The 11,482-nt window shown below is 42.6% G+C and overlaps 1 protein-coding gene across 3 annotated transcripts; it reads left to right on the top strand.

Annotated features, from left to right (window-relative positions):
* Positions 1-258: 258 nt before the first annotated feature.
* On the top strand, positions 259-11,217 carry LOC123449504 (protein NETWORKED 1D-like). 3 transcript variants are annotated; one of them, XM_045126751.1, is made up of 7 exons: positions 259-424; positions 905-1,014; positions 1,157-1,493; positions 3,217-7,873; positions 7,958-7,997; positions 8,098-9,585; positions 9,772-11,217. In XM_045126751.1, the coding sequence occupies exons 3-7, from the start codon at positions 1,388-1,390 to the stop codon at positions 10,891-10,893; spliced, it is 7,413 nt and encodes a 2,470-aa protein (XP_044982686.1). In that variant the 5' UTR covers positions 259-424; positions 905-1,014; positions 1,157-1,387; the 3' UTR covers positions 10,894-11,217. The 3 variants fall into 3 exon arrangements, with proteins under 3 accessions (XP_044982686.1, XP_044982684.1, XP_044982685.1); XM_045126749.1 differs by having other exon boundaries at positions 3,217-7,997; XM_045126750.1 differs by lacking the exon at positions 259-424 and adding an exon at positions 493-722 and having other exon boundaries at positions 3,217-7,997.
* The last annotated feature ends 265 nt before the right edge of the window (positions 11,218-11,482 follow it).

Below are 11,482 nucleotides of genomic sequence, written 5' to 3'. Positions count from 1 at the left end.
GCATCGACTGCAGAGAAGGCACCGCGGTCAAACGGGTCGGTAAACGCGGCATTGAAACTCGTCCATCAACCCCGGCGACAGTTTTCCCTCCGTCCTGGACAGCTTTCATTGCCACCCTAACCATCGGCAGTAAATCACAGAGCACAAATCAGAACCCAGGGAAAAGAAAACTCCTCTATTCTATCCTGTTCCGACCACAGTGTTTCCCCCCCCTGTGCCGCGCCTGCTTGTGCTTGGCCTGGGCCGGCTCTCCACATCTCCTTTGCGCTTTACACGGCCTTCACATCACACTCCAAGGGCACACTGGTGCTGGTGGTGGCGACTGGTGAGTGGCGTGCTGACCATAGGGCAATGGGGGAGAGACCGTGAGATGGGATCTTGATTCTTGCCCGGCGTCGTTGCCACCAGCAAAGGCTCCACTGCGGTACGCCACTGCGCTTCCCTCCCTCCCTCCCTCCCTCCTCGGCTCTCAGATTGGATCTTACGCCAACAGCTTTGGGTTTCTTTCTCCTCGCCACTGCCCGGCTCTGCTCTCGATCTGTTCTCCGGCTCATCTTTTCCGGTGCATTCTGGCGGGTTTCTTTTCGGTTGCCCTGCTGTTCCCCTGGTCCATAGGGTTACTGGTCTCTTGCTCTGGTTGGGGGGAGACACCATTGCTTGATTCGCTCTGGTATTGCTTGCCGAGGGGGCTCTGATGTAGCATTGGCCTCCAAGTTCTAGGGGTGTGTGGATGTTTATTTATCTTCTTTTATTTCTTTTTCTCCCCTGATTTTACCATGTTCCATACCATTGGACCTTTTTTCCCAGTATCTTCATAGCTAATCATTCATGCAGTTCCATTTTCTTGCAGTTTTAGTTTGTTTTCATCTCTTTACTGAACGCTCTTTCTTTTGGCGTAATGCAGTGGGATTGTTAACCTGTCTTTGTATGCTCCGAAACTGGCTCAGGGCTTCATCCATTCTGCTGCGTTCATCAGGGCATCTGTGGATGGGAGGCGAGTATTTCTACTGACTAGTACCAATCTTAACCCCTATTTTTCAGCTTACATTGTGCTGTTCCCCCCTTTCATAGATTCCGTTCATGCAGTTTCTGAAAAAAAAAGGAAATTGTAAATCCTAGTTTCAGCTGCTGATCGATCTACACTTGTGCACTGTAGGTAATCTGCTTACAAATTGGGAGATTCTGTCTGCTCTTCGGGCTCCTCGCTCTTCGCTTTGCCCGGAAGCATGATATACTCCACGTCTGCTTGAATGTATATTCTGAAGCATCAGAACCATCTTCTGTCGCCACGCATGATATTATACCGCAGGGTTGCTCAATCCTGAGCACTAAAGAAGTTGAGAAATATCGTGCCATCTCTGGTGGTTTACCTTGCTCCTCTCTGACAATGGCGACTTTAGTTCGTCGTGACTCGAATAATACACGGTACTCATGGTTGTGGGTTAGCCATATCAGCCCTAAGAACTCCAAATGGCTTCAGGAGAATCTTACTGGTACGCATTTTTTCGCACGATTCGTTATTGTTTATTATCCTTTCTTGTTAATTTAGTGTGGAATATATGTGTTAGTATTGAAAGTTGTACGTATGAGCAAACCGAGTTTTGTTGAGCCTTGCATTATGCTTTATACCACCCACTTAAATATAAAATGTGCATGCAATGAAGACATTTTTGTGTATATACGTTTTCTTGTCTGCCGGATAGTTCAAATCTTGGCTTTGCTGGATATCTATCTTTGATGTGTTGGAACATTCTGATCTCAATAATCTGTAGGATCCACCGTATATTGTTTGTTGTAAATTTGCTAGTTCTATTCCTACTAATGTGTGTGTCGCAAGCAAATCAAATTTACATAACTTTTTCATGTAGATTTGCAAAGCTGGCTAAACGCCTTTGTTTCATTATCATTTAGTCTGTAAATTTTGTTCATGACCACTTTGGACCATCTTCTCAAATTCTCAGCGCCGGACTGATATAATCTCATATCTGGCAACCGGAAGTTCATCAATGTGAAATAGGCATTTTTTTTTTGTCTTTATTGAGGTAGAAAGGTCACGATATCACCTATTGGAGCTAACAAACTTTTGATTCTTCAACAGGAAGTAATTTCTGAAATCAACAAAGAAGCTGGGCTGACACTAACTTGAATTTTTGTTTGCAAAGCACATTGTAATTCACAAACTAAGTGATGTTACTTGTAATATGTGATTATTGAACACTACATAAACCTGTCATAACTATTTTTAATAATAACATAAACACATGACTACTCAGTTCACATCATTGTCATGATCCTCTACATGGTTAATTTGCTATTATATGATTTTTGAACTGAAATGCTATTGTACTATGATTTAGAAACAGTGTTACCAAAACCCTGTCTATAAAAGAAACAGTCTTACCAAAGTATTTATGTTACAATAGGCTTAATATGTTGTTTGGTTAGTTTTGTGGGAGTTCAGTATGTAGATATTTGATTGCTTCCTTTGCATCTTCTTGTACTAAGCATGTTTTTTTACTTCCTGGGAGCAATATTTTATTTCTGAAATACATTCATCTCTCACCATTTTGCATTTACCTTGTTGATACATCATGTAGAATCTGATTACAACGTGAAAGTAGAATTAACCAAAATAAACTGGTAATGTTTAATCAATGTTCAAAAAAGCGGAAAGCGTAAGCGAAGCGGAAGGCCACAGCTTAGAGCAATGGACGCTTAAGCGCAGCTTAACCGCACTTAAGCGTTTTTTGAAATTGTCTAGAATTTGACAGATTTTGAATAATATACACAGGAAAATAGGAAACATGGCACATGTGTAATTGAATAGCCATCTAAAATACAGTTCGCACCATAGCGAATACACATTAAGTTCACGTGGCAAGCAAAATATTAACTAAAATGCAGTTCAGTTCAAATAGTCATAGCCTAATAGAGATCATGTGGCCATAATTTTGCCAGCATATGAAGGAAATAGTTCCCAAATAGAGCCTAATAATAAGATAAATGGGATATTGCCATTATTGTGCAAACAGACAAGCAAAAGTAGTTCAAAAACAATAAAATTCTGGCCAAATTAAAAAAAACCCGCTTAATCTACCGCTTAGGGAAAAAGCGAAGCGCTTTGCCATCGCTCAGCGCTTAAGCGTCAATTAAAAACGCTTTCTTGAACACTGTGTTGAATGGCATGTGGCTAATTGAATTTCTTTTTGTGAACAGACATGGACATGATGGTCAAGGCGATGATAAAACTTATCAATGAAGATGCTGATTCTTTTGCACGGAGAGCGGAAATGTACTATAAAAAACGCCCTGAGCTCATGAAACATGTGGAGGAGTTTTACAGAGCATACCGTGCCTTAGCAGAAAGATATGATCAAGCAACTGGCGCACTCCGGCAGGCCCATCGGACAATTTCAGAAGAGTTTCCAAATCAGATGCCATCAATGTCTGAGGACTCACCCTCCTCAAGCCAAGAAGGGGAGCCACGTACACCCGAAATGCTGACACCCTTGCGTGCACCTTTTGAACCTGATGATCTGCACAGGGATGCGCTTGGTGTTTCACCACCGCTATTTACTGTCAAGAGGAATACACACCCTGATGAAATAGGTTCTTTGTCAAGTCGCAAAGGTCTCAAACAGTTCACTGATTTGTTTGAAAGCTGTGATAGTGCCCATCGTGTCAGTTTCTCTGATGGGAAAGTAAGAAAAGGCCTCAGTTTTGAAAGCCCAGATGCTAAAGGGAAACAAGATGCAGGTGATGATATCATGAATTTGCAAAATGAAATCTCGAAATTATTAGCAGAGAGCCAAATTCTGAAGCAACAAGTTTCATCTGAGTCTCAGCGGGCAAACAATGCTGAGAATGAATGCCAAAGCCTTAAGGACACCATCTCATGTTTGATTTCTGAGAAAGACAATGCCCTTGTGCAGTATAGTGAATCCACCAAAAGATTGTCTGCTTTAGAGACGGAGCTCTCTAAGGCACACAACGAACTCAAGAAACTCTCTGATTATATGGCCAGGGAAGTTGGGAATCTAAACAGCGCTGAATCACATAACAACACAATGCAATCTGAGCTTGAAGTTCTTGGCCAGAAGATCATGATGCAGCAGCAAGAACTTGCACACAATAGAAAAGATCTGGTGGATTCAAAAAGCAAATTCGAGAGTGAGATCCACTCCCTGAGGAGCACTATCTCACAAATAAACACGGAAAAAGATGTGGCTCTACTACAGCATCAGAAGTGTGTTGAGGAGGTGTCTGATCTGGAATCCAAACTCTTGGAGTCACAGTTAGAGCAGGAGAAGATTGAACTTAAGGTACAGATGCTGGTGCAAGAACTTGAACAGAAGAGAGAAGTAGCTGACGCCATACATACTCGGCTGCAGGATGAACACTTCAATCACATGCAAAAGGAAGCAGCTCTTCTTGCAATGGAAGACCTGCATTCCCAGTCTCAGGAAGAGGTTAAAAGGCTAGCACAAGATCTTGAAGACTCAAACAAAAAATTGAGTGATTTGGAAGCTCAACATCTGGCTGCACAATCGGAAACGGAGAAGATTGCAAATAAAGCCCAGATACTGGAGCGAGAACTTGTATGCAAGACCGAAGAAGTTAGTAATCTTCAAAGTAGTTTGCAGAAGGAAGGGCAGAAGTGCATGCTTGCTGAAACAACTCTTCTGAGATTGGAGAACCTACATTTGCAGTCCCAGGAAGAAGCCAAGACACTAGCACAAAATCTTCAAATCTTAAGCGAGAAGCTTAGTGAGGCTGAAAATGATAGGTTGAATTTGCAGAACATTTCACGAGAACTCAAGAGCACCATTTCAGAGATGGATTCTGAGAAAAACGCAATGCTACTTCAACAGGAACAGTCCTTGGAGAGATTTTCTTATTTGGAAGCACATCTTTGCGATGTACAGTCAGATCTGGACAAAAATAAGGAGAAAGTCCATTTGCTGGAACAAGAACTCAAACACAACAAAGAAGTGTTGGATGGCCTCCACAATAATTTGGAGGAGGAAGGCCAGAAACGGATGCATGCCGAAGCAGAACTTAGGGTTGTGACAAACCTGCATTCGGAATCTCAGGAAGAAGTGAGTAAGCTTGTTATGGATCTTCAAAAGTTAAACGATGAGTTAAGTGAAGTGCAAGACAGCAATCTGATTGTGGAGGACTTATTGTGTGAACTTATGAACACCATCTCTGTTTTGAATACCGAGAAAGATGCAGCACTTCTTCAACTGCAGCTGTCCTTAGAAAGAGTAACCGATCTGAAGTCAGAAGTCTCGGAGACACAGTTGGAGGCGGAGAAGACTGAGCAGAAGTTGCAGGTGCTGGAGCAAGAATTTGCTCAGAAGAATGTCATGGTGGATTTTCTTCAGTCAAGTCTGCAAGATGAGGGCAAGGCACGTGCGGAAGCTGAGACTTTGCTCATCTCAAAAGAGAATCAATACTTCCAATCACAGGAAGAAGTAAACAGATTGGCCCTGGAGAATGAGACGCTGAACAGAAAGCTGAATGAGATGGAGAACCTGTCTTTCGAGCTTAAGAACGCCATCTTGCTTCTGAATTCCGAGAAAGACACCACTCTTCTTCAGCACAAGCAGTCCATGGTAAAAATATCTGATCTAGAATCTAAGCTTTCAGTGGTGCAGGTTGAACTAGAGAATGCTGAACAAAAAGTGCAAATGCTTGATAAAGAACTCGAGCAGAAGAAAGAAGAGTTTGATAGCTTGCAGACTAGTCTGAAAGATGAAGCCCAAAAGAATGCTGAGGGTGAAGCAGCTCTTCTCACGATAACTAATCTATATTCTAGTTCTCAGGAAGAAGTTAACAGGTTAGCCCTTGAGATTAACAAGCTGAACAGAAAGTTGAATGAAGTGGAAAATGTGTCTTCCGATCTCAAGAACACCATCTTGCTGCTGAATACTGAAAAGGACACAGCTCTTCTTAAGCAAGAGCAGTTCTTGGTGAGAGTATCTGATCTGGAGTCTAAACTCTCTGAAGTGCAGGCTGAACTAGAGAATTCTGAACAAAAAGGGCAAGTGCTTGATGATGAACTCGAGCAGAAGAAAGAAGAGGTCTATGGCTTGCAGACTAGTCTGAAAGATGAAGCCCGAAAGAATGCTGAGGGGGAAGCAGCTGTTCTCACGATAACTAATCTATATTCTAATTCTCAGGAAGAAGTGAACAGGTTAGCCATTGAGATTAACAAGCTGAACAGAAAGTTGAATGAAGTGGAAAGTGTGTCTTCCGAGCTCAAGAACACCATCTTGCTGCTGAATACCGAAAAGGACACAGCTCTTCTTCAGCACAAGCAGTCCTTGGTGAGAGTATCTGATCTGGAATCTAAACTCTCTGAAGTTCAGGCTGAACTAGAGAGTTCTGAACAAAAAGGGCAAATGCTTGAAAAAGAACTCGAGCAGAAGAAAGAAGAGGTCGATAGCTTGCAGACTAGTCTGAAAGATGAAGCCCGAAAGAATGCTGAGGGTGAAGAAGCTCTTCTCACGATAACTAATCTATATTCTAATTCTCAGGAAGAAGTGAACAGGTTAGCCGATGAGATGAACAAGCTGAACAGAAAGTTGAATGAAGTGGAAAGCGTGTCTTCCGAGCTCAAGAACACCATCTTGGTGCTGAATACCGAAAAGGACACAGCTCTTCTTCAGCACAAGCAGTCCTTGGTGAGAGTATCTGATCTGGAATCTAAACTCTCTGAAGTGCTGGCTGAACTAGAGAGTTCTGAACAAAAAGGGCAAATGCTTGATAAAGAACTCGAGCAGAAGAAAGAAGAGGTCGATAGCTTGCAGACTAGTCTGAAAGATGAAGCCCGAAAGAATGCTGAGGGTGAAGAAGCTCTTCTCACGATAACTAATCTATATTCTAATTCTCAGGAAGAAGTGAACAGGTTAGCCGATGAGATGAACAAGCTGAACAGAAAGTTGAATGAAGTGGAAAGCGTGTCTTCCGAGCTCAAGAACACCATCTTGGTGCTGAATACCGAAAAGGACACAGCTCTTCTTCAGCACAAGCAGTCCTTGGTGAGAGTATCTGATCTGGAATCTAAACTCTCTGAAGTGCTGGCTGAATTAGAGAGTTTTGAACAAAAAGGGCAAATGATTGATAAAGAACTCAAACAGAAGAGAGAAGAGGTGGATATCTTGCAGACTAAGCTGAAAGATGAAGCACATAAGCACATTGAAGCTGAAGCATCTCTTCTTATGATGACAAATATGCATTCTCAGTCTCAGGAAGAAGTGAGTAGGTTGATTTTGAAGATCGAGAGGCTGAATGACAAATTGAATGAGATGGAGAATAGTAAGTTGGACCTTGAGAGCATGATATCCAAACAAGCAGAGGACAACCGTATCCTTGGTGAACAAAATCTTTCTTCTGAATTAATTATCAGTGGCCTTCACAGTGAATTGGATGTGTTGAAGGAAATGAAGGTGAATCTCGAGAATGAAGTGGGGCTACACATTGGTGACAAGGAAACGCTTCAAAGTCAATTGGCCCATCAGAAGAAAGACACAGAAATTCTGGAGAAGCAGTACTGTTCACTGGAACATGAGATGAAGGAAGTAAACAGCAGGGCAGGAACACTCCAGCAGTTACTTGAGGAAAAAACATGTGACATGGAGAAGCTGTCAGACGAGTATTTGATCTTGAAGAAATCATTTTCAAATGCAACTGTTGAAACTGAAGCCCTGAAGGAGATCATAGAAGAACTGGAAGCTTCACAAAGCTCTCTAAAACATGATGTTTGCTTGCATAGTTCTGAGAAGGATGCTTTGGCACGGGAATTACATATCCTCAATAAAAAGTATGCTGATATTTCGGAGCAACAGTCCATGTTGGAGATTTCATTCTCTAATGTGAATTCTGAGATAGGAGAACTGAGAATGAAGTTAAAAGATTCAGAAGGACTGTCCCGGTCTTATCTTGCCAATAACTCTGCTCTTCTTGCTGAAAAGGATGATATTCTGTCCCAGGTATTACTACAATTGTGCCTTTACTCTTAACTATCTGATTAAAATATTCATCAGTCTTAAGCTCCCGTTCCTATCTGAGCCAAATCTCATTTCCTGTCAGCTCGAGAGCGCGACACTGGCTATGAAGACTCTGGAGGATGCGCATGCAGATCTGGGAGGCAAGAACTCATCCTTGTTAGCAGAGAAAGACCTCTTATGTAGTCAACTTGAGAATCTACAAGATCAGGTGCAAATTAGAAATGAACAGCATGAAGCTTTGCTCAGGTTGCACCAAATACAGATAAATGACTTTGAAGCGATAGTTTCTTCCCTGCAAGAGAAAATCCGTCATATGGATGAGATGCTTGATCAAGAGCTGCAAGAATGTACAGATGCTTCTATCAGTGCATTGATCTTGAATAATAGTTTGGCTGATGTTAAAGACAAAAACTTTGCTCTCTTTGATGAATGCCAGAAGTTCATAAAGGCCACTCATTCTGCAGAGGTAGCAATATCACGGCTCAAGGAGGAGGCCATGAATGAAGAAGAGGAGAAGAAAGTATTGCTTAAACACAATAAGGAACTATGGGAGGGCATCTCGGAGCAAATAAAGATCCTCAATGTCTGCAAGGACTTGGGACGTCCTGGTGTGATTCATGATGAACTTATGCTGCAGACTTTGTCTCGTGAAACTTTCAACCATGTAAAGCATAAAGAGGAGAGTGAACACAGGAATGTCTTCATGGAGGCTGAGCTATCTGTTCTTGGAACAATTCTTACAGAAATAGTCATTGACTTCAGAGATCTGCACTTGCAGAAGTGTGAACTTGAGAAAGTAGTGGAGACAGGTGCGGCAGAATTGCTTTCTGCACGAAGTGAAAATCACAAACTTATTGAGTTGAATGAACAGATGCAGCAAAGGTTGCAGCAAGGTAGTGAAAAGGAGGAGATGTTGAACATTGAACTCACCAATGGCATGGCACAGTTAATGCAGAAGATTGATGAGCTACACAAGGCAGATGAGAAGAACCAATTCTTGCAGGAGGCAAACCAGGAATTGCACAAAGTTCTCAGGGATCTTGAGGCTTCTGCTGAAGATGCAAAAGGTGAACTTGAGGAGAAAATCGCAGCGCTAACTGAACAAGGTGATGTTATGGATAATGATTATCTTCTTCTTTGCGAAGCTAATGTGGCGTTGCAAGGAGAGGTTGACACTCATAAGCAGAAGGAAGAGAGTTTGGTGTCTACACTTGAGATGGTGACAAAAGAGAATGAGCAACATGAAAGGGAAATTGCTTCACTCGTGAGTGATATGATAACTTGTTCGGTGAATGTCATGATCTATGAGGAACATCTACTTGAGCTGATGATGGAATGCGAGGCTCTTGAGATAAGAATGATCACTGAAAAGGGAATGCTAATGAAAGAAATCTCTTCAAGGGATGCTTATGTTGATGATCTGCACAAAAGGATTGCCATCATGGGAGCAGAAACTGCAAAACTGAAGGCAGAGATGAGCAGATATCTGCCACTTTTAGCATCTCTGTCAGATCAGATAAGTATGCTTGAAGAAGGAACCCATTTACTTTCAGATAAAAAAGTCAATTTGGTAAGCTTCTCGTCCTATGAAACTGGAGCATTTTCGATTCTCCGCAGATACACAATATGCTGTTCTTACTATAAAAGTTCTCTTTAGTGACACTAAAACAGTTTCTCCTTGAAAAATAGCATTATGTCATGTAAACTAGATAGTTCTACTTCTACATTACACTTATGTTATATTTGGCTTATGCAGGAGCTTGTACAAGACGACAGACGTGGTTCAGAGTTCCTAGACATACCATCAGGAGTTTTGGAGTTGGACAGCTTAATTGCAAGAGTTGAAGCACTCCGGGTTGTGATATTGGATGTCAAGGACCGCCAAGATAAGGAGTTTACTGAATTCGCTGCTAAATTGGAGTCAGCGAATCTGGAAATTCAAGATCTTAAATCAAGAAAAGGCTCATACATTGGACACAAGGAACAATACGTGGAGGATGATAGGCAAAAATATGACGCTGACAACTCTAAAGGGAAGCAAGCACAGATCATGAAAGATATCGAACTTGATCAGGTTTCAACTTGCCCACCATATGGCTCTGGAGCCGCTGTCTACCCGCTTGGCGGCGACGCAAATGCGGAGCTTGATGATGAGATGCTCCAGCTGTGGGAGACTGCTGAGAAGGACTGCAAGAATGGAACAGCCAAATCTTCATCATCTGAACATGACATACAGGAGGTGGAGGAGGTGAAGAGTCAGTACACTTCCTTTGAAATAGCAAGAGGAAGAGACCAAGGGATCAACAGACTCGAGATATCAACAGCAACCCTGGAACCTCAGCAATTATGGACCAAAAATGTCCTTGAGAAGCTCGCCACCGACGCTCAAGGGCTGTTAATCATCCAAGCAAGCATCGAGGAAGTGAAGCAGAAATTGGAGGGAACTTCGAAGGGGAAATCTCCCATGAGCCCAGAGTACAGCAGCATCAGGGCACAGCTGCAGGAGATCGAGGGCTCTGTCCTGGAACAGATAGGTTTCAACAGCGGTTTGACGAAGAAGGCTGAGAATTATCCTGCATTCGAGGTGAATGCCGACCTAGAGGGCTATTCCAGCAGAAGGAAAATCTCTGAGCAGGTGCAGAAAGGATCGGAGAAGGTTGCGAGGCTGGACCTCGAGCTCCAGAAGATACAGTACGTGCTGCTGAAGCTCGAGGAAGAGCACGAGTTCAAGAGGGTCAAGGTCTCCGAGAAGCGCTCGCGGCTGCTCTTGAGGGACTACGTGTACTCCAAGAAGGACAAGAATGACGCCGGGCAGAAGAAGAAGAGTAGGGTGCCCTTCTGCGGCTGCGTGCGCCCCAAAACAATAGCCGAGTCTTAACCGTTTTTGCTCTGTAGGCAGCAGGAGGAAGAAGCTCCACATGTCTCATGTTCCTTCCGATTCGGAGTCGCAGCGAGCAATGTCTTTTAGTATCTATTCAGGAATGAGTTGCATGATAATGTTAACAAGGAGCTCATGCATTCAGAGTTTTGTCCTTGTTCAGAAATGAGGCAATGTCCCCTAGTTTAACTAGTTAATCCTACTGATACTGTTATGAATCGAAGCATTTTTGTAATATTCCGTTGCCATTCGCTGTTTCTCTACGTCTGCAACGAAGATATATGAGAATGCTTATTTCAGGGATATAATTCTCACACCCTTTTACTCTCTGAAGTGCAGGCTGAACCTCACTGTCTCATGTCTGTGTTAACTTTTCTGTTCATATTTGTCTGTCCTCTGCAAGTGTATTTCTGATATGTCTCCCAAATTTTGTGATTAGCAGTGATGACATCCCATTACGTCATGCAAGAAGCAAGTTTGGGAAGTCAGTCTCCTACTACCTTTTGTTCAGATTATCAACTACTGCATCCGTATCAAAATATAAGACGTTTTTGTAGGCTAGTATATATAGTTTGGTTATGCAAACACA

This window comes from Hordeum vulgare, chromosome 4H (genome assembly GCF_904849725.1).
Source record: "Hordeum vulgare subsp. vulgare chromosome 4H, MorexV3_pseudomolecules_assembly, whole genome shotgun sequence".
Lineage (NCBI taxonomy): Eukaryota > Viridiplantae > Streptophyta > Magnoliopsida > Poales > Poaceae > Hordeum > Hordeum vulgare.
This window is presented reverse-complemented; position numbering and strand designations above follow the sequence as displayed.

Coding starts and splice junctions, on each gene's coding strand:
- LOC123449504 (XM_045126749.1), top strand. CDS start 1,388: ATGGCGACTTTAGTTCGTCGTGACTCGAATAATACACGGTACTCATGG. Junction 7,998..8,097: donor AGGATGATATTCTGTCCCAG/GTATTACTACAA, acceptor ATTTCCTGTCAG/CTCGAGAGCGCGACACTGGC. Junction 9,586..9,771: donor CAGATAAAAAAGTCAATTTG/GTAAGCTTCTCG, acceptor TGGCTTATGCAG/GAGCTTGTACAAGACGACAG.